This window comes from Melospiza georgiana, chromosome 4 (assembly GCF_028018845.1).
Source record: "Melospiza georgiana isolate bMelGeo1 chromosome 4, bMelGeo1.pri, whole genome shotgun sequence".
Taxonomy (NCBI): domain Eukaryota; kingdom Metazoa; phylum Chordata; class Aves; order Passeriformes; family Passerellidae; genus Melospiza; species Melospiza georgiana.
The window spans coordinates 45367146-45390975 of record NC_080433.1 but is presented as its reverse complement, the minus strand read 5'-3'; the positions used below and the strand labels follow the sequence as shown (position 1 = coordinate 45390975).

General features: G+C 37.0%; 1 protein-coding gene across 1 annotated transcript in view; it reads left to right on the top strand.

Annotated features, from left to right (window-relative positions):
* The window catches only part of TRHDE (thyrotropin releasing hormone degrading enzyme), a 210402-nt gene that overhangs the window by 90915 nt on the left and 95657 nt on the right, over window positions 1-23830 (top strand). Inside the window, exons 6-7 of the mRNA XM_058022136.1 lie at window positions 6106-6243; window positions 22365-22430. Of these exons, the coding sequence (XP_057878119.1) occupies window positions 6106-6243; window positions 22365-22430 (204 nt within the window). The remainder of the gene's footprint in view (window positions 1-6105; window positions 6244-22364; window positions 22431-23830) is intronic.

Genomic DNA, 23830 nt, shown 5'->3' with positions numbered 1-23830 from the left:
CCATCTTTCTCATTGATTTGGTTGGAATAATGAGTGAATTCAGCCACTGAACACATGCATATCTTTAAAGTGCTTTGTCTCACATGCCTCCTAATGCATTTGCCTCCATCAGTAAAAATTTCTAAGCCATTGTTGGACTCATAGAAAACCCAGAAAATCATTACAAGTTTTGAAGTAGACTTAAGATATGGACCTTTTTGATTTATTTCATTATTATTTTGGCATTTCAGACCTGAGCTATAGCCTGCTTGATCCTTCTAACCCAACATAAATATCATGCTGGCTCAGCATTAAGGGAGAGGGATTCAACCTCTCGTTTTTTAAAACTACTTTCATCTTTTCTTTTTTTTCGTTAAAGGCTCCCCATGCTGGTGTACAGTAAGGCTTTAATTAATACCACATGGAGTGTTTTTCCTCCAGTAACTGCTCAGTGAAGTCAATCCTTGTATGATTTTTTGTTTTTACTTGACTACAGGGGAAGCTTTCAGTGTAAAATTAACTAGAATCTCATGTATAATTGACTTTGGCGGGAAAAAAAGAGATTTTAAAGGTAAGGTGCATGATCTCATTCCTAATTACTAGCCCTTTTTAAGCATACCAGGTAAGAAATCCTTATACTAAATTTTGCTTATAACTAAGAAAAGAATTTCCATTTCCATGTTTACTTCCTAAAGACAGGTTTTGCAATTTTTTAATGCTCTGGCAAAGTAGATTAATATAGGGAATTCTTTAAGTAGTTAACTCTTAACAGTTAGAGATCAGACATAAGTGAAGATCAACATTTAGATGAAACATTTATTCAGGAGATTAAGTAGGGGTTTGGAGAATGTCACTCTCTCCTAGCTTCGTGTCATTTTCTGCTCATCTTGAGACAGCAGTTTAAATGACATTATGATGGGAGCTTTGGAGTAATGTGAGTTCAAACCTTCTGAGTTCAGGGTTTAGATGAAGCTTTCATTTCAGAAAAAAACTTCACTCAGCTGTCTGAATTTCACATAATTTTGAATCAGTAGACGCTTCATCTTCAGTAAAGATGAGAAACTTTGCAGCAACTTTTGCCTCAAAGCAAGGACTCATTACAGGGTTTCCCTGCTGAAACAAGAATATGCACTTCATCAGAAAGTATGGTTGATATGGGAAATTCAATAGAAAAGTTCAGTTGTATTTTTGAGGGCATTCTTAACTGAAAGACCGATTCTCAAATTTTCAGCAATCCTGAATGTGCTACCTCTTTATTTTAAAGTTGTGGCAGTGTGCAGTTACTTGGAGCACAAACTGGTAAGTAATTTTTGGTGTGTCTGCATAACATCTTTGCTTCCTTCAGGACTTAACTTGTTGAATATCATCACTTTCAGATTGAAGCACAGTCTAGGTGTGCAATACCTGAAAAGTATTTTCATGAATGGTAGCCTCTGACAGTAGTTGCTGGAAGTTGACTCAGTATGCCAACTACATCATAAAGCCCCTTTTCATTTAAGTATTATTTACTGTTTCTTGAATTGAGGTGATTTTCCTTTACAAATTTCCTCTGTGGTGTTTGAATTAGAGGATAAGCTTCATGCGTTGTTGCCTAATATTTTAAAATGCTCTAAAGGCAAATGCATGAGGAAAACTCTGTTCATCTGTTTGCTTAATGACTCTATTTTAGTGAAGGCTACTACATATATGGTGGCAAAACATGATCTTGGAGAATGAAATAGGCCTTTTTGTCCGTCAGCGTGAAAATTTCTTAATAAATTTTGCAAGATCTTTGACAGGAAATGCAGAAAAGAAGGTTATGAAGGTAGATATGGAACTGTGACATGTTTACAGGTGATCAATGTAGAATGTGTTCCAGACCTCCTTCAGTAAATTATACACATAATTGAGGCACACATCAGAGATGCAAACTTAAAAAAACCCCAGTTTTTCAATTGCTCAAGGTATTTACAAAAGATTACTATTGGAAAGCAAGAAGGAAACATTGCTGTTGTTTGCAAGTACTCAGGAGACTTCCTGTGCTATGACAACTTAGGATTTGTAAGCATGTAGACAGAAAGAACTTGATTTCGGCTCTCAGTGGATCTTATCTGGCCCTAATGTATTTTACCAAACCTTAGATTTCCTCGTAGATTATATTCCTCTGTTTTTTTAAGCTTCATCCTGTAATATATTTTGTTAGAACTCAACTGCTGGTAGTGTATATGCTGGTGTTCTTTGATTGCTTTAAAAATTTGCCCCTGTTTCTTTTTCCCTAGGGTGCACTTTCCACGTAAACCCAAATATTTGTGTCTTGCAAATGCTTGTTCTCTTAGGCATGAAAGATCACTTATCTTCTTTGTATTCTTGGTGGCTACTAAAGCTCTTGTGGAGATGATATTTTCAGAAAATTTGTCAGCAAGGTCATTTTCAGATTTGCACACCAATGTTAAGCTTTATTCATGTAGATTTCGCAGTCCATAAAGTGTTCAAATGGCTGTCCCAGAACAAAGGCAATGACTTTAATATTGAGGCCTTTGATCTCTTTTGCGTACTAATTATCAGTTTGGGCTTTCATTATGGTGCTTCTTTAATTCCTTTTGTTTTTTTTTTCTTTCATTTTAGTTCTTTTCCTTAGTGTTTCATATTAATTTTTAGAAATTAAAAATTACGTGACTGTCTTTAAGTATTAAATTATTGTCATGCTTTTGCTCTTATATTATACCTCAATATGATGTTGTAAAATCACCAGCAGCAACCTCTCTCCATTACATCATTGTTACCCTGTTATACACAATACATTTTTCTTGAAGGTAAATGCTTCTTGAAGGTACAGGACATTTATACATGAAGAGTGGTCACTATCTCAGAACAAGGTGAATTTGAGTGTTGGCTAGGGAGGGGACAGCACAGAAAAAGGACAAGTCTTTCACGGAAATCTTGTGCCAAGCAGAGAAGGTCTTACTGGTGAAGACTGAAAGAAATCATTCCTATGAAGAGACAAATACTTGAGTCTAGTGACCACAGATATTTGGGAATAGTCAGAAAATGTAGATATTTTAAAGACATGTTCATCTGATAACAGCACTTCAGTCCCTGCACCTGGAAGCATTCTAAAGAATAAGAAAGAGAACCACCAGATATGATTGTCATATGTTTTATTTTCAACAAAGGTCTGGTGTCTCAGACTTTGACTATACACAGTTCAAGAAAAGCTCTGAGGAGAAGAGATGGAGATTTGGGATTCCAAGTGCGCAGTAGGAAGACAGGGAGTGGAGGAGCTTCCTCTTTGTCTTTAAAGTGAGCCACAAATTTGTGTGGAAGCAGCTCTGTCCTTATTTCAGACTCACCTTGTGCTGCTGTGATATCCTTCCTGCTCAGAGCCCTGGCCCTGTGTTCATGTGGCACTTGCACGTGGCTACTGACACTTCCCAAGCAAGGCTGCAGGACTCACCTGAAGCCCTCTTTTCCTCACAGCTGGATCACAGTCTTTGCCTTTTTTCTGGCAGTTGAACTCCCTAAGGGAAGGGTCATCTTTAACAGCATTTTGTCATTGTTTCAATGTGTAGTTGCAAACCTGACACCTATCATGTTTCCGACTTGCTGGTCTCATTAAACACATTCCAAGATTGATTTCCTTTACCATTTCTGTCATGAGTGTTTCTTTACTCCTGTAGGTGTCAGTTAGAACAGATCAATTCCACTGTATGCACAGGGTAAAATAACTAGGGAATAGAAGCCCTTCTTCCATCTGTGTAAGCAGTTTGGTCACACATATTGACCTTTTCCCCTTAATGTGATATTAGGACTTCAAGAGCTTAAGTAGTGTTTTGTCAACATAATTAAGGCAGTTTAAGTTTCTTTCTGCACGTTTGCTGCTTGTTACCTCTTCAAGGTGTAGGTCCCTTGTCAACCAGCAGTCTGTCTGTGCCTCCTGGGAGCTATATTTGAGTCTGCTTCTCCAATCTGCTCTCAGGGGCTTTATTCTAAAGGGAAGGGCTGGGAATGTTGTGGAAATCGTTTTAGTTCAAGAAATTTAGCTTTATAGGTGAAAAGCCTTCTTAATTCTGAGTAACCTGTAGGTTTGCGTTTTCGGAGGCATACTAACTATTCCATTTGTATCGCAGTGTGACAGTCCGCCGTAAATTTCAGCTCCGTAACTTGAATGAATGGTCATGAATCTGAAGTTCTCCTTTTCAGTCCTTCAGGACATAACCAAAGAAACTAAGAGAAAACCAAAATGTATCCTGTTCTTTTCAAATGCATAGTTTTCTTCTTGCATCTTCGCTTTGTTTGTCATGTGCTGATTTTCTTGATTCTGGTTCTGTATTTAAGGTATTAATTTGTGATTATCCAAGGTCCTTTTAATGAGTTAATTCCAAACAGTAACAATCTACTCACACAATTGTTTGTCTTTTGGGACCCAAACCTGAATTATGAGACAGGTGTGTTCCACCTGTATCTGTTACATATCATACATTTGATGAAACTGGGGCTTTGTAACTGACTGATAAGGAATGTGAGTGAAGTGTAACAAATATATCTACAATTTTTACACCTCAGCAATTTCCTCCAGAGTAGAACTGTCATTATAATTGTTTCTCTATACTTTTTTTCCCATTAAAAAAGGACAGTTACTAACTGCTTATGCCTAAGAAAATTAACAATGATATGAAAAAGACATTAGTTTTTGTTTTACAAACCTTACCTCATGCAGCCAGATGAGAACGCTAAGAGTGTGTAGGTAATTGGCTTTCCTGCACCCTGTGTTTTTAATTGCCTGGATATGCAGTCAGCTCAAGGTACATTTCTTGTGCTCTAATGAATTTTAACATAAAGGTTTATTTCTAGATAGATCCACACTGGGAGAGTTTTTCAGCTGTCTTATAAAAATAATTTAAAGTAACACATTGATACCAAAACCTTGCCACCCAAGAAATTAAACATAGAATTTATTATGCAATTGTGTGTATATTTTACCTAATGACATCAAGGTGGCTTTTGAAAAAAATGCTGCATTCTCCAGTTTCTTTATATCATGGCAGGAGGTTGACATTGATTCAGGAATTGTTATAATTTAGATAAAGTTTGAGATATGCCATTTCAGGTGAAAAAGCTTATTTAATCCTTATGTAATTTTTAATTCATTCTTTGCATTTATTTTTGACTTGAAAAAGCAAGTAAATAAAGCTCTTCTTTCCTGACAAAGTGTTTTGGATAAAAGACATCTATGTGAATGCAATATGAGGAGGGCATGTCATTTCTCAGCTGAAAAAGCCCCATCTAGTTGTACTGTACAAATGACTGCAGCACAATGCATAGAGTATACATGAACATTTCATTAGTGTTGCTGCCAGGGTAAATAGGTAGCTGTTTTGAAATACCTCTGCTATCCATATTTATAGAAGGTAATCAAACAAGTGCTTGTGTTGGATGTTGTTTGGGTTGTACCTGCCTCTGATGTAGCTGTGACTTTGACTATGTCATTTAAACTGCATGCAGCTCTTTTCCCACTTGTGAAGAGACATGATAATGGTTTTCTTCAGATGGAAATTACAAAGTCTGTAGATGGCTCAAGCTCTTGAGGAGGAAGGATTTCTATACCAGAGTCATGAAAGAGTGCAAGCATCTGCTGTGACACTGCTGTGAGCTCTCTTAATTGTACTGTCCCACACTAATCTGCTAAGTGAACTTGTCACTAAGAGCCAAATAACTTAAACTTCACTAAATAAAAGTAGTAATTGTATTTACCCATCTTTGTCGAAAAATTTTGTACCTGCATATGCAGTGAGCTGGAGGACAGCTATTTTTGTGATTGAAGATTTTGCTAGTTTCCTCTCTCCCCACTCCTTGTGTGTATGAATAATCATAATCAGAATTCCAGTCTGCACATATGGATGCATTTTGATTCATTTAATGCTCTTTTAATTTCAGTCAAGTTTCCCTGCAGCAAAGGATCTCAAGTCTGAGTCTATTCCAAATACCTGTTCAAGATTGTGGGAGGTCATGGTGGTTTACATTCAAAGCAGAAGGTCTGATTTTAGTCAACTGTAATGGTAGCCAGCTGCCTCTGGTAACTGTGCATCATTTCTGAATTTCTGTAAATATGTATTTGTCTGTGATACTACTGCATATGCTGTATTTCAGGAAAAGCAGAGATTTCTGACAGATGTCCTACATGAAGTGATGTTGCTGGATGGGTTGGCCAGTTCACATCCAGTATCCCAGGAAGTGCAGCAAGCCTCAGACATTGACAGGGTGTTTGACTGGATTGCCTATAAAAAGGTGAGACTAACTAAGCTTATCTATATGATACAGATAAGTCAGGAGCTATAAGAAGATCATGTTCCACCTGTAAAAGAAACACCATTGTTAAACTATTTATGGGAAACTAATCTGTGTGGAATGCATTTGGAATATTCTAAAGTGATTATAGCCAATTACATTCAACATATCAAGTGTTAGTAAATGTTATAAATAAACTTGGGAGGCTGTCAAAATTCACTAACAAGATTTAGGGCTTTTTATTACTATGTATTTTTTTTGACAGGGTCTGAATTGTGTTAGATGCTTTAAAAAGCAAAAGGATGTAGTTTTTGTCCTATTGAAACTCTCTAGAAAATTTACCAAGGGCTAAATCTAAATGTAAAGTTTTTTCTATGCATAAGAGTTTTACTGTCAGCTGGTGAAAACTCTGAAGTCATTACTGAACACTGGGAGTGGAGAAACTGCCTTCTGGTCTGGTGAAAGAATAGATATTAAATTCAATCAATTTTGAATTGCATTTCAATGATTTGGAAGTCTTCTGGCCAGTTTCTGGATTCAGCAGCTTCTGTGCAGGAGTGAGAGGGTTTTCCCTCCTCCATAACATGACTGGGCTTGCTGTTAGCACATGGCCTGAAAGCTGGTGTTTCCCACCATACCATATAGCTTATTCTCTGCCACAGGCTATGACATATAAAATTGTGTATCATGGCCATATGTGTTTGCTGTGTGACACAGTGGCTGCTGCCTGCAGCCTTTCTGTACACGAGCTCTCTGATGATGATTCAGTTGCAAGAGTCTTTTGACTGTGACCTTTGTGTCAAATTATCTTTTCTTCTGCATAATTTTCTGCCTAACATGAGACTGTAGCAAAGCAGCATAGAACTGACTTGGTGACTGAACCTGCTCATTCTGGGATGAAAAAGAGGTGTTATCCTCTCTTGTAGTCATAAACTATTCCTAGACTGCAATAATTTCACCTTGGTCTTCTTCCATGAAAGGATCATACGTCTGTAAGGATGGGCAAATCAGTGTGTGTGTATGTGTGGGTATATGTGACCATGTAATAAGTACCTATGATGGAATATAAAACCACAAATTACTTATGACAAGATTTTAAAATGCTGCAGTTGCTCAAGAGCCCAAGTAACATTTTCAAAAATCCCTTAGGTGTGTTGGAAAATATTTCTCTAGGTCAATTAAGCTATAACAGCCAGCAGCTTTTAGCATACTGAATATTCCCATTGTTTAAATCTTTCAATCATATGCTTTCTGGTGATAGCTAGACCTTGATAGGTTCAGAGGCTTATCTTACATGAGCATCTTCATATTTCAATCTAATTATTTTTGCTAATTTATACAGTAATAGCACTATCTTACAGTTAACTGTAGTACCTGACAATTTTATGAACTGCAACCATCGAGTAATTTTCATTTACATTGAAATGACAAATAGGACAATAGGACACATCTGTATACTGATAGCTGTTTTATGCAGGCTAATAGGATCAGTCTGTTTTTTGTGGAGATTACAGTACAAAATTTGTCTTGTATCTATCTGTGTAAATGTTCCTTTTAAGTAACAGTGGCCATGCCCAGTGGATACAGCAGCATCTCTCCTCTTAGCTGCTCTGGTGGCCAGTTCCCCTTAGGTGACACTGGATGTGTTCATACCAGGGCATGATCCTGTAAATTTTGAGCCCAGTTACCAAATCTAGCAAACTACCTTAGGAAATGGCAGTAGCCGAATTTACTTACACACTTTCATAGGTGGGGAGATTAAAATAACCACTCTTTCACCTACGAGGTCTTTTTTTTTCCTGTATGGTAATTTCTCTGTCTGCTATTCTCTGTAGCTGTTTATCCTTTTGGTTTAAGATACAAGCTTAATTATATAATAGGAAGCATAAAAGTTTCATTAACAGCATACATGCCTATTGTTTAATAGGAAGAAACTTTCCTGACTTATTTTGTAGCTGTTCTTTTCAGTACCTTCCTTGAAAAACCTTACACTGTTCCTTCTGAGGATAAATTAGAGCAAATTTAACATATCTTGCATCGTTTCTTTCCTAGAAAATCTTGTATGCATGCATTCATTGCTTACACTGAAAATCAGCTTTGGAAATAAGTTTATTTATTAGATACCCAGAATAGAGCCTATTCCTCTAGCTCTCTAGTGTCTACTGGTGTAAATGCTATGGTGAATAGTGTGTCGGTAAAATCCAAACTGTAAAATTACACTGAAGGCTCTCACCTGGTTAGGTGTGGGCTCAAATATTTTCAGGTGCCACAAAGCCCTTGACACACAATGAACCCTGCTGGAGGAAAATTATTAATGGTGTTTCTGGGATAACTTTTTGGTTGTCTTTGGTTGAGTGACTTTTTAAATTGCTGTAAATCATTAGGCTGTCAGGAATTTTTTTCTCTTGACTCTACTAAACTTTGGGTCGAGACCATCAGTGAGGACTTTTCTACTGTCTTAAATAAAATATTTTTAAAGAGTTTACCACTATGTGCAGCATCCATTCCCTGCATTTTAGATTTTTTTTCATGGTCTTTTTACTTTTTATTTAAATGTCCATCTTGTGCTCCCTGAGTGCTTGGATTGCCCATGTGATCTCTATTCTCTCTGCAATTTTCTACAAGATATTGAAATGATGAAAATTTCTCTGATATAAGTTTTGTTCAGTGAAATGACAGTCATAGAATGTTCTTGTTATTTCATTGTCTTTACTGTCATCAATATGGTATAAATCAGACACCATTAAAGTACCCATCTCTGCTACACACTTAGCTGTCATTCTAAAGTCATGCCTTTTTCTACACACTTCAGAAATGACCATTGAAAATCTGCTATTTAGTTGCCTCACAGTTGAATATATTTTTCATTTCTACTTTCTCATCCTTGGTGATTGCATGTGTGAAGAAATCCAGGACATAAACCCCATGGCATTCAGGTAATCCCACAAGCAGAGTGAAGCAGACACTACAGCTTGGCAGCACACAATGTTTTTCCACTTAAATGGTTGAGGGTAAAGCTTGCCTCTTTGAAAAGCATCATGCTAGTCATTCTTCAGATTGAAGCATGTCATCCTCCACTAGGGCCACAAATAAATAGAGAAAAAATGAGAAGTCGTGATAGTTCATTAATAAACAGTACTGGTAGATGATTCAAGGCTCTCAAGTTGCATCAGAGAGTGCATATGTCTTCCCAGTGCAGCTGGAAGTGAGATAGTGTCCTCCCACGATGACGGGAAAAGTGGTTATATCCCAAGTGCAGTAGAAAATATAGCCTGTTGAACACAAGAGTAGAGCTGAGAATTGTTAAATCAAAGCAAAAAGCGTGACAGCCTTTCCACACCAGAAATAACTGACAGCAGGAATCATTGCCTTGGAGAGCTGCAGCATCAGAGGAGGAGAGAGTGCAGCAAGAATAACACGAGGAGCAACAATCAGCATGGAAAAACCGACTCTAATAAAATGGAGAAACAAGGCAGCTGCATCTCAAAGGCAACAGCCAGAGCCAGAGCAACCTGAGGGAGAGCCATCCCAGACAGAACTGAAGGAGTCATAGCCCTAGATGAGCAGCTGCAGCCAGACAAGAGAAGGGATGAAAGGACATCTAGGGAGCCAGATATCTGAAGTCAGTTCAGTCAGCCTGCTGCACGCTTTGAAGTGTGCTGGTTGGAGATTCTGGCAGCAATCAGTGCAGGCAAGACCATTATGATGGAGTGTAGCTATAGAAGTACCCCCAAAAGAATATGCCTTGGGAAGTGACAAACAATAATCAAAACAAGGAAGAGGATGACTGGAATAGGGAAGAATATTCATTTTTTCCTTCCATGTAAGCTAAATTAACCTCAGCAGCGAGACCTGTTACTGACCCTGACTTTATAATGCAAACAATTAATTATTTCCTAAACCCTTGTATGTATAACTTCCTTTTCGTTTTTAACTCTATTCCACATCTTTAAAATTTCCTTTTTCTTCTTTCAGTATCAGGTGATGGAAGGAAGATTTATTTCTGATAGTAATAAAGGGAAACCATGCTTCCTGCTTCCCCTCAAAAGCAACATTCTGCATTAGGAGATCAGTTCAACTAAAACTTTACACAAAGAAAAATGCACAGCTTCCCTGCATTCTGGCAAAGGAGAATTTAAGAAATTGAAAGCAGTGGCTCGCTCACCCTTTTGGGTATAATTCTCTTTGAAAATTTACAATGTAGCGTGTTCTGCAAGAATGTGGAAGAACAGGAGGGCTAATACAGTCACTGGAAAGGCTCTCTAAAAACTTCATTTTTTTACTTCTGTTCCTCAGGCACTGGGAAGCACAATCACAATGAAATAACAAAATAAAACCAAACCAAAACAAAAACTCCAAACCACTACCCCATATTCTATTCAGGAATAGTAGTTTATAAGAAAGCCAGTTCATGAGTGCAATGAAGTTGTGATGATGTGCATCTCTGAATGTGACAAAAGAGTGGGAGTAGCTCATTAACAATGAAAGAAATGCTAGATAAATCCCTAAAAATTGTACAATAGGTTTTATTTTTTATTTAGTTGAATTGGTAGCATAAGGTGATATCAGACTTGTTGAAAGTCTTACAATACAAAAGAGATGGCTTTGGAACCCCTTCACTTGCCATGGTACAAAGGAAAAGCTTTTTGTTTTCCCTATTTTAGCTGTACTGTTGTCTGTGGATGCCATTATGTCCAGAGGGTGCACATTTGTGTGATGCTGATTTTTCTTCCATGACTTGTGAGTGCAACAGGTCAGTTCCCAGATTGCAGAAGGTGCTTTCAGGAGCCATTTGTTCCTAATGCATTGTAACAGAGGAGGTGTCTTGTAATGAAAATAATGTCTTTCTGTTCAGATAAAAAGGCTGTAGGTTTTGCTGCTTCCTGTATGAAAGTCGTTGAAATGGAGTCAGTGAAACAAACAGGTTCAAGTTCAGAGCAGCTCTGAGAGTGCTTGTCCTGAAGTATGGAGACTGTCCCAGTTTAGCTGGTGGCTGCCAATGCTTAAAGCTAGGCAGGTGCTTCAAGATACTTGAAATACTTATCTTAACTCATCTTCCTACCATCCTGACTCAAACAGGAGCAAATGGTCTTTAACCCTTTACACTGGTTAGTGTATTTTAGTTATTATTTTCTGAAGAAGAAACATGGAAACTACAGTGTGTGCTATTTAAGCAACTACACATGGACAGTGCTTCAGGAATGTTATGTATTCCACATGCCAGGGACAATTGCATATGGTTTTGACTGGAAATAATAAAGATGGAGCACAAATGTTAATAAAAGCATTTTATTTTAAAGAAGAGCTCATTAGACTAGACCACTCCATGAAGGCAGAGATTTTGGGAGGATACAACCTGTTGTGGTCCAAGCCTTCTGCCTGTTTCCCATGGAAAGGCTGTGGCAAATGCCAGCTCCTAAGGGCTGGAGGAGATTATCAAAGCAGAAATGGCAACAGTAGGTCTAGACACCATGTCCTACCATCCTTCCTTCCCCAGAAACCATTAGAAGGAACAAAATAGTGCATCTGTGTCTCAGATATTTTCGTGACTTAAAATAGTGTTCATAAAGACAGGTGTACATGGAGGTAGTTGCACTTGCACTTGACATGCACTTGCCTTTTCTGCCTTTCTGTTTCTGCTTTGTAATGATCATTTTCAGCAAAGGGCAAAGCAGAAAGTTACAGGTATTTTCTTTTTTTGCCCTGAAGGAGTCCAAAAAATATGCCCGTGTACAGACAAGGGCTGATTTTGCTGATACACGTCCTGGTTTAGATCAATAAACAGAAGAGGAAGTTACAAGTGTTAAAGTAACTTGGAAGAAATTGTAAGAATTAGAAATAGAAAATAAATTTGAGTTTGTGAAATAAAACAAAAGGAACAAACAACTTGACATAAGAATATGGTCAATATTTTGATCAAAATATGATCCTGTAAGATTTCTATTCAAAAAGGGACTCTTTAGAAAAACCTCTGGAACACTATTTTGTTGTTGTTGCTGTTCTTTTTAAAGATATGTTTAAGATATGGTTAAAGATATGATAAAGATATGTTGATCTTGACTGGATAACTTAAGGAGCGTAAAGGAGGTATCAAAAAAGAGAAATTAGAATGGCAGGTTTAGTTATAGATAGTTTCAAATCAGTCTTAGGCAAATGAATTGAGATTCTTATGTGGTATTTAGTGAACTAAAAATAGTAATTTTTTTTGAAGATTTTTAATAAAGGCAGTTAATAAAAAAGTGTAATGTTCCTTTGTCCTTGTCACTGGTGTCAGAACATGTAAGAGGGGTTTTGGTGCTGAGGCCAAGTGAAACTCCTGTTGTAAGTTGAGTCACGATAGCATTTTCTCTGGGCAATGGATAATATTTTATTATTCAAGGAAAATGATGTGACAATATCCAGCCGAAGAATATGATTCGTTATGGTCATGTACCCCTGAATTTTCTTCTTTGTGTCATGTTCCTAAAATTTGTGGTCGAATTTATGACTAAGACAGTTATTTTGCCAAAGCCATCTTACTGTCTGACCATTTTGGTATTATCCAGCCCTAGAACAGCTGTGTTTATCAGAATAGAAAATTATTATGATTTCCAAGTGAAAAGCTCTCCTTGAATATAATGTTGCTTTTTCAGTGATGTTTTGGCATCAGATAAATGGCCTTTCATTCTGTAAAATTCATTCTGTAAGGTGCTTTTATGCATCTTTGAGGATTTAAAAGAAACATTACAGGTTTGCAGGTATACTTGCTGATTTGAAAAATAGTGGTTTACCCATGCTATTAATGAAGTTTTAAAAGCCATTTAAGTTAATTTTTTTTATTAAAACATATCCTGGTTTTATTGCTGAATATAAACAACATGTTAATTTGTGAGTGTGCACTGCCTGATAAGCAAATATCAGTTGGAAATTCTGTTGCTTTAAAAAGTAAAGAAGATTAATTAAATGACTGATTTTTTTTCTAGTCTGTATCATTAAAATCAAGTACGGATGGTTTTGTTTGGTCCCTTATAGTCCCTTAATGTTTAACAAGTGTTGCCAAGTGCAGGGAAACCAGTGAGAGCCACAATCAGCAAAGTACATAGATGTTCAACTTTATGTGTGTAGGGCTGGGGAATTTGTTTGGGTTGCTTGTATGCTTAAGGTACTTCAGTGCATCACTGAATGATTGCCTGGGCAAAGACCCTCAGGATAGTCTCATATTGTGACATTTGGTACCAGTATGCTGCATGGTCTGCATATACCTATCTCCTTCTGTACTTCTTCCCTTGGCTTTTATGTGGGTTATCCAGAGACAAAGCCTCTGGAATTAAGTTAAACATTTTACATTTCTGTCGCAGGGAGGAAATCATAAGCACATGTTTACTCATTTAAACAAGTATGTTCTGTTACCCTAATGGAATAAGGAAGCATTTGCATGTATCAAATTCACTTGCATTAAGCTTCATTTTTTCTTGTAATATTTGGAGGTGCCATTGGAGAATACAGAAGATAGCTACGCTGTTGTATTACAGTGCTCAGTTTCTGAAAATGAAAGAGGAATTTAGTGTTGGTGACTCATGATACAATCTAATTAATTCCCTGAAAAGAATTTCTCAGTGGGTACTTACGCAGTTCTCAGAGATGAGATAGTTTTGATAGAGACAGCTGAAGAATTCCAGAGAAGCCTTTGCAATTATCTCTGCTGTTACAGCTTGATAGAAGTGCTTTAGCAAAGATCTCTCTGGAGTCTGCAACAGGATCATGTTGTAACTGATGCCATGAATAGGACACTCTTGTTCCATAATTGTCAGAGTAAGGCCACATAAGATAAAAGACTGTTCAGGTGATAAAAGTAGGAAAGTAAAATACATTTCAGCATAACCTTCTGAGTGGGAGCTGAGGAATGGCTGAACTTCTCCCTTTGTGGGAAAATAAAAAAAAAGGAGAGCATACGGTGAATGTGTTTGCTTAAGGAAATGCAGCTGAAATGCAATACCTGTGTTTGAAAGTGGACCCAGTGTTCAATTCATACAGAAGAATTCAGTAAATTCAGTGCACTGCATCTAGTGTAACACGTTACACTACTTACATCAGTTAACCAAATTTTTAAATAATTCACTTCCATACATGTACCTCTGTCTACCTCTCTGCTCTTCTTTGAGCAAATTCCACAGGTGTGACTTAGTCAAAACATAATTCTTTTCTGTTAGATATCTCCAAGATGCAGCACATTTAATTTTGGTTTTTTTTTTTTTTTAAAAAAGTAAGTCTTTTTTAAAATGTCACATTTTTGCTATGTGTTTGATGTATATTATTCTTTTACTTTAATTCATGCTGTGTTTTTTCCCAATAAGCTAAATTTCATGGGGTTTCCAGCTGTGGTTGCTTAGTACCAACAAAGAATGATTGCTTTGAAACACGTGACTTGGATATTACTTGTTGGCTAGTGTTCACATTGCAAAATTAAAGTGCAAATATGCATTCTTTGTATAAGTGCTTGGTAACGTGCTCTTCTAATATTTTAAATGAACTTAGACTCACAGAATTACCCCAGATTTTGAGAACTAAAGAATAATGTATGAATTTAAGAAATTTAAGCTGAAATGAAATGATACTCACTCACTTAAAAGCTGATTTGATTGTGGATATCCTTAGGCTTCTATTTTACAGAGAACTGTAAAAATATGTTCAACATTTAAAAGAAAAAACCACAACCTGTATGCTGCTTCTGTTACATTCACAGTTCTAAAAGAAAATTCTTCTTTGTGTGTTTCATGAAGAGAAGATATGTTTCAATCTGTAAACACATTAGCCAAAATTTGGAAGTTTTTCTGTGTTCTGAGGTGATTCTGGTGAGCTAGTGTAGGCCTGACTGACTGTATGCAGCAGGTTTATAAGCTGTTTATAAGCTCTGGCTTATGTAGTGAGGGACCATATCATGGTCAAAGTGTAAAATGGGGACTGAGATTTTTAAGGATCTACCAGGGGAGTGCAATGAATTTTTTGTGCTGGACGTTCCTGCTGAAGAACAGGTTAATTCCCATGCTCAGTTTAATCTTCGTAACAGGTTGCAGAAACCACCAGTTTGAGGTAGGTGTGTGGGAAACACTAGCTAAAAGAACTGTTAGTTGTTAGAAAGTCTGCAGATCTGAGTGGCATCCACTTGCACCTTCTGAGGGTAACCAGATGTGGAGCTGCAGAACTTCTGGCAGTGGGATGTAGACCATCCTAACAAATCGTTGCCATGCCAGAGGATTGCTTGGGAGCTGTAGGCTGGTGAGTTTGTCTTCCTTCTCCAATGAAATGGGGACTCTATAGCGTATAAAGGGTAAGATAAGTGAGGACATGGATTAATCTGTTGATCTTGACTAGTCATCACTGCTGCAAAGGGGAATTTGTTCTTACTATCCAGCCGGAGTTCTTGAGGGGAGAGTAAGAAGACAATGGATTTTAAAAAAGTTTTTGACAAGTCACACCACCTATAGCTCAGGGTGAATCATTTAAGGAAAGAACTATTTAAAGTGTGTGTACTGTGGCTGATTAATTAAAAACCACTAATACTAGTATATATCAGGTATATAGTACTAGCCGTGAAATTTTGTATATTGATTCTCATCTTCAATCAGAAGGTCTTTATGAAAGAATTATGCCTTTGTGTGTGCCTGTGTGTGGTCTGAGTCTTGTTTTAATCAGTGAAAAGGAAGCTGATTATAAGAACTTACTATTGATAACAGTAGCTCTAACAGTATGAATAAAATTTAGTGTAATTGAGGCAGAAGATAGAGTAATTCTCTATAGTTATAGAGAATTAGTTATAGTTATTTATAGTTATTTCTCTTAGCTAGAGGGAAGGTAACCTTAATCCTGTATTGCAGGTTTATCAGCACACAGAAAAATAATTGTAGGTCTTCTGTTTGTGTCCCACTGAATTTGAAAAACAGGTGGTTATTACATATTAATCAAGACTGATTTTGAATTGACTACTGCACAATAGAAGAAAGTTAATAAATCACCTGTATTTAGTTTTTGGTTATGTTTATTTAATGAGAAGAGGAAGCAAAATGGATGGGTAGAGATTTTGTGAAAAATTGATGTATTAAATTTCTGGTTTAGAACCTCAGTCATATAATTTTTTCTGGTAGTCCAGTGTTCCCCTCCTCAGCATCTCACTCCCTGCTTGCACCTTGGATGCCATGGGGATGGTTTTCTAACAGGATTCTTCCTGATTTTAGTTTTTTTGTCACAAAAGTATTTTTATGAACTAAATCAAACAGCTTCAATTCCTAAAGAAGGGTGGCAACGTGGGCATTCAGTGAAGAAGAGATAAATTGAGGTCTGTGTAATTACTATGATTGATACTTGGTGTTACATGAGATAATTGATAGGGAAGGCTGCACGATGCTGTATTGGCCCTCGCAAACTCGATGAGGTGTTTTCCCACTGTTAACCTTTTCATGATTTTTAATTTTTTGTAATTTACAGGGTAAAATATATTCAGAGAGATTGATGTCATCTCACTTGAGATGGTCACCATGTAGACACCTGCAACTAAGTAGCCCCCATCTCCCTGTATCATCAGTGAAGATTAACAGGCACCTTCAGAGTGAAATTCATCTGTCCTATTTTAGATGTATGTCTTTGGATGAATCAGGATGAACTTAAGTTCTTGCTTCTCTCTCCTTTGCCTTTAAAGGAGGTGTGGGCAGCTGCCTCAGCTGTGTACAACTGAGTAAGCACCACTTAGCTACAATGTAGGTATTTGCACTCAGTTAGATGAATCTCAATCCTATGGTTAAAACAAAAACAATGAAGCACACAAAAGCACAACTAAAAAGAAATAGAAGTTGATATTGAAGGAAAAAATGAAAAAATGAAAGAGGGATGGAAGAGCTGTGTGTTTTATAGGTCATCCTATTATGAGCTCTTTTCCTTCCCCCACTCTAATGCATTTTCAGAACAATCAATTATTTTGCCCTTACAAAGAAAATCAGCTGTAGTTCACGGTTTCTGGTTTGTGTTGCTGACATTTTTCTCACATGAGAACTTTTTAGAATAATGACATAATTTTTGGTTCTTCAAAGAATAATGCTGAAGGAGTTTCTAGCTTATTTGTATCTCTTCACATTTGGCCTCTTGTCCCTGCCTCTTGCCTTCTGCATAACCCTATGTGCTGGTTTGCTGATTTTTTTATTGTTCCCTTCCCTGCAACTGCTTCAGCAGTTCTTTATTTCAAGTGCTCTTCTTTGCTTTCTGTTCAGGATAGAGCATCTACCTTCAGCTAGCAGGCACTCTGCCCTCTCTCCAGGGCTTTCTGTTGAATACCTACCCTTGCTAGTCTTCTTAAGTAAAAGTTTATGGTGTGTAGAATAAAGTGAGAGATGATGTTTGTTATTTGACTATATATATGAAAGGATCACACTGGTTTTGTACCTCCACAATTCAGGAGTTCCCCCAGAACAGGGAATCAATCTCTGTATGGTCTTTTTGGACAGTGCAGTTGAATGAATCTCACGGCACTTTAGATTGTCTGCAGCACAGATGTGTACATATGAGCTAGTCACTCAAGCCTGCTTTTGGAGTGAATTACAAGAGGTGAGTGCTTTTAGAGTACAATTCCCCCCACCTGAGGTTTACTTTAAGATTAGCTAAAGTGCATCCAGAGGTGACTTGTAATGCCCATCAACTCTAAGGGAAGTCTAAACAGCTAAAGTGATTATAGTCACAGGTGCTACAAATACCTGCATTGAATCAACTGAATCACTTCCTGTGTGCTCTGTCACAGTACTGTATTTTAGTAGTAGTCATGTTCTTGTGGGTTCATGCATAAGACTTAGTTTGTTTCCTGTTAAATAAAATTCCATTCAGTACTATCTTTTGTATTAAAAAACTTTGACAAGATGTAAGTTGCAAGTGAAACAATTAATTAAGGAATTTCAAGTATAATAAAATTGAGATAAATTGAATTAAATTGACTTACAGTAATTGTGATCTGTAACGACTTAAGAGGATCAAGATGTAGAAGTGGGTCTTTAAAAATTAGTTAAAACTAATCTGGGATCAAAGATAAAATCACATCATTTTGTGTTGGCATGGAGAGAATTAGGCTACATGGAGAAAATTGGACTGAATACCTTAGCTCAGCTCTGCATTTTTTAGATTTCAAAGACATGTTCAGTTTGTGTACAGAGGAATTCTTCTAAGTTTGGTTATAGCTTGTCTTTACCAGGTTGTGAGTATCCAAGTTTCTTCAGGGGAAGAAAGTGCATAAACTTTCATCCCTTCAGGCAGTGTTGGCTAACTGTCCATGAGTGAGCCTTTTCCCAAGAGCACTTTGCAAAAAAGGGCTCTATGTACCTAATTTCCTTGAAGTAGCCAACATGTTCTACTTTCCTTTCCTATAGCAGTGGAATATCAATGCTGAGGCTGAGAAAGCTTCAGCTGTATCATAGGTTATACAAGGAGCATATAGGTTATATGAGGATCTGGGTGATCTTTGGCAAGTGATTTCACTAGGGTGTGCCACAGTTTCCTTTTAATTTGCAGAATATTGGCATTAATCTTAGTGAGATCTGCTAATGAGCAGTGCTTCACCAGACTCAGGTAGTGCCATTAATCATTGGATGAATAACTAGTGTATTTGTCTGGGTAGACAAATTAAGATAGGGTACAATGGCTTAAGGCAAGTCAGATTTTACACTGACAGGAACTAGGTACGTTTTTTGAATAGGAAAGAATTGCTTTCCACTAGACCTCTTAAACCAGTGTGCTTTACCTCTTGACAAGGTACTGAGTCATCCACTGCCTGGAGGAAAGCACTTAAATCATCAATAAACAGTCATGCTGCCCAGCAGGAGAGGCAAGTTCGCTTCTCAAGACATCCTGTGTTGTTTGTTCCTCTATTGGACAAAGGTTGGCGAAACAGAAGTGGCTCTGAGATTCAAGTGGGGAGCAGGCTCCTTGCATGTCAGGGTGTTCAGAGAGTGAGGCCAATAGGTTCCAAAGAGCATCAACTCCAGCAGGACAGATTTGTTGGGATTTTTCTGTAGGTTTAGGTCTAGGTCAAGAAGCTTTTGGAAGGTGTGGCACTCCATCTACGTATTTTGTTTTTCCTATAACTGAACTTACTGCACGTACCTTCTGCACCTCCCACCTCCCTCTGTTTAGGGTCATCTTCCAAGCTTCTCCTTTCAGTAAGCCACTCTTCTTTATGCCAGTTACTCTCTATACCTCTTGCTTTTTATCCTTCTGCCTGCAAACCTGTTTTGCTTCCTCCCTAGTCAGAGTGCCAGTGTTTGCTACCTTATTTGCTGCCTCTGCTTTCCAGAGCTGTGAATGTCTGGAGAGCTTCTGTGCTGCTTATGAATGTATTATGGTTCTCTGTTCTGCCTACTCTCAAAAGTTCAGGAAAGATGAAATGAATGGTTTTCTCCAATTTCTTTGCCCTCCACACCAAGGGCTTCATTTGCTCTTGTTTCTTCTCCCATCTCTCGAAGACACTTTTGCCCCTCTTAAGGTTCCCTTGCTTTTTTGAATCCATTCCCTTCCTGAAACAAGTCAAGAAAGCATTTGCTTTCCCTGAGTGGGGAAGATGGCAGAATTGTGACAAGCCTATTGTTCCATAAGCTCTAAGTAGGGTTTCTGAGTTTCCTGAAGGTAATTAATTGGTAGAAAGTACTTCTAAAGTAGCTATGAAAAGAGATCTATCTTGAGAGAATAGTCCTGTGTTTGTGCCTTGACTCTCCATTCAGTTTTTACTTGCTGTTTTATTTTGTCTGCTGTATAATATGACCAGCCATCCAACATGTGTCTAAATGTTACCTGTGAGGGAAACTCTGTAATTTCTTTACATGTACATTATAGTTCTTGGTCTCTGGATAGAAAAAAAGACTCTATTAGCTTGCTTACTTTTTACAGAAGTCAGTAGAGTCAAGGTGCTTATATATGTCTTTCATTACTATGTGAAGTTTAACTGTGAGGAAGAAACCAGGGCATCCTGGAATATTAAATAGTGAGTAGGAAAAAAGATGTGCGATGAATGGAAAAATGTCATTTTGTTGAGGATTTTGTCTGGTATGTTTCATGGGTGTTTTGTTTCTGCTACAGATGTTTTGGATTGCCCTGACCAAGTTACTTACAGAATAAGTAGGATTTACCTATTTATGAGATTAAAAAAAAATCTTTATCTGCTTAAACAGATTTATCTACTGTTTATCTACTTAAATGTCTCTGAGAACTTCACTCAGTCTGTTTCTCTAGTAATATAAGGGCAATAATGTTTCCTGACCTTTGGTATTGTCTGCACAGGTAATAATCTGTTTTGAAAGGTGTTACTTCCTATTCTGCAATGTGTTCCAGACATGATTTGTCTTCCAGTAAGATTATATACCACCATAACAACATACCCTAGTGTTAATAATGCAAAAATCATGTTTTGGTTTATTCGCTATTTGATTCCTAAAAGCAGCTCAGTTACTCTGCAACCTATACAGTGTTTGGTTTTGCTGCCTATTTGAAGGACTTTGTTTTCTTACAACTTACTAATAATTTACAAATATTTTGATTTATGTCATTATTTCAAGTGTTGTTTATTACAGATCCATTCAGTATTTAAAAATAGTCACTGTATAAAAAAAATCAGTGGAACATGTGTAAAATGGTCTAAAAACTGGACAAAAGTTAAATTTCCAGACTATCCTGAACTTTAATTTAGCAGGAAAAGACACAGAGATTTGTTTTGAAAGCTGAAGCAAGATAAATTCAAGTAAATGAAACTAGATATCTTCCAATTAGTAAAGAGGTGTGTAGTTTCACTGTGAGAGTAAACAGTAGTTGTGACACATTAGATAGTACTCTGAAACATTATTCAGATCTTGAATTTTCTAAAATAGAAAGAGAAACCATAGGGTTTTTTTGCCTAAATAACTAAATTAATGCAGAACAAATTTTATATAAGTCATTTTGGCTTTAGAATCTGTAGATTTTTGAATCTATGTAATCTTCCCTCTTTCTTTATTATTGTCTGATTGAGTGTTAACCTAATTTATGGACCTTCATCTCTAGATGAGGTGGTTGAGTTCTAGCATCATGTTTTCTTAAAGCCTTTAATTCATGGATTTGCAATCACAAGTGTCCTCCCTCTTGTATGGTGATCAGTACTAAGTAAAACATTTATATATTGGGATTGGAAGACTGGTTGCCTTGAAATTATATTGTAAAGTGGGATATTATAGCTAAATGGTCACATCAGATATTATAGCCAAATGATCACATCTGCAAAGTTATTTCTGCTTGAAATAGAGCACTTGGGCAAAGGGAAAATACACAGCAACTGTGTTTCTGAGAGTGTGTGAGAAGACACAAGGATGGGTAAAAAAAGCTGCTCCTGCAAGTATCTGTCTGCTTCTTGCAGTAAGTACTGGGATTTAGAATCACTTGTCTTTTAGATCTCTATGCTTTACCTGAAGAGGAAGAGGCTAAGAACTGCTATAAGTAGAGAAAGAGTGCTGTACAAGTATCTTTGCATGATAGTCTGGAAAGTAACCTGACTATTAATAGGTCAAATATATATATATCCACATCTTATAAAATTCTAATGGAAATTATTTGCTTTTAGTCCCCAGATCTTGAAGGTGTTACAAAGGGAAGTAGTATCACTGAATCCTGATGTATAATAGTGTAATGGAGATAAAAGTATTGTGGATAATCACTGAGGTAGAATTTGCAGTTGACACGATTTCTTTGCTCTCAGTTAAAACTGAGCCTTTCTGTTGAGTGCATAGAAGGGTTGGGGTCAGTCACCAGTGGAACTGACACAGGCATGCTCCAGCAGTAGGGAGAGTGTGTTGTTTGACCTGCGCCTTATTCAACATATGGGGCAGGATATTAATGCTTATTATCACTTATTAACACTTATTATCACTTTGCCTCCTCACTTTTCCTAGTAAGCATTTGCATTATCTTATCTCTCTCTCTCTCTCTCTCTCTCTCTCTCTCTCTCTTTCATTCTAGCAGAAATAAAGATTGTATAAGTTACAGGTTTCAGGCATATTAGTGTTGGGTGGAAATGCCTGCTTCTGAGTATATTTTTTGTGTTATATTGGAATTCAAAACTGGTAACTTTGTTTCTCTATTATTTCCCATAGGGTGCAGCTCTGATTCGAATGTTGGCTGGCTTTATGGGTCACTCTGTGTTTCAAATGGGCTTACAAGTAAGTGAAGGCATTTCCATCTTTCTGTAGATGTGTATTTCTAGCAGTTTCTCTTGCTCCCTCTTTTTTCTTTTGAAGCTATATTTGCATCAATTTCTGGAAATATTTCTTTACCTTAGGACCATCTGAAGTACCACCATGTCCCTGAAGCTGAATTTGATTGAAGATGCAGTTTCACCTATGTTTCTTGATATATGAAGTGATTGTACTTCAACTGGCATACAGTTTTGTGTAGAGTGCCACATAAAAGCCACTTTATCCATATGACAAATATGTGAAGGACTAGCTGAGGAAGTAACTACTTCTCTTCACCTGTGTTTCACAGGTCTAACAAATAATAACAATATAAGCCAGCTGGAAAATAAACAGCCCTAAAATGAATAATGCTTTTCAGATAAATATTTTGCCATGCTTTCCTCCCTAGTAAAATCCTTGAGCTTTATTTTTACCTTCAATAAGCATGGAGTGCTCTCTGCCTTAACGATGTTTTGAAAACTCACTCTGTCTTTTAAAAGAAATTTGAAGAGGTAACATTTCTATGGAAAGAGAAAGAAATTCAACATGCTGATTACCAAGGATGAACTCCTTTCAGCAATAATTCAGGACAAAGGAGTGTTTCGTGAACTATTTAAAAACAAACAAGCCAAAGCATAAAAAACAATGCAATTCCCTCTATTCCATTGAAATCTGCTTGAGTAAATCATGTTACAGGCAGCTGTGATTGATGAATTATGTATGATACAGCCTGCTACTTAGAAGTGTCCTTTAAAGTAAATTGATGTTCACCTGAAATACAATTATGCTAAGTTGGAAGGAGTAATCAATCTTATCTGTTCTTAGTAAGCTTTTCATTTTGAAATTTAAATAAACTACATCTAGGATCAGGTCATTTTTTAACAGAATAATTCTACCTCTAACCAAAATAAATTGGAAGATAAAATATAAACCAAAAATTAAATGAATGCATTGGTCATGTCAGAGAGATATTTTCTGTGCAAAGGCAATGAAAGGAAACTTGCTGAGGAAATGCAGCTTTTTGGAGAATTTACAGTACAATCAGGGTTTGTAGCATAACTTACTCATAGGACCACCTTGATCATTTGATTAGTTGTAACACCAGGTCAGATCAATTAGATAAATTTCTCATCCAGATGAGAACTTTTTAAATCAGAAGTTTCCTTCATAAAGGCTTGTGTATGTCAAGGGTAAAACCATCATGTCATTTAACACAGTAAGACTTCTGTCCTAAGTCTAGCAAACTCCATATTCCAGCCAGAAACTTCTGTTTGGACAGATCCATTCATAGAAGATTTCAGTAGCACTTTTTCCCAGTGGAGTATGTCACTCAGGGTTTTAGAAAGGAAAAGTTTTAGTGTGTACATCTTAAACTGTGTTTTTCT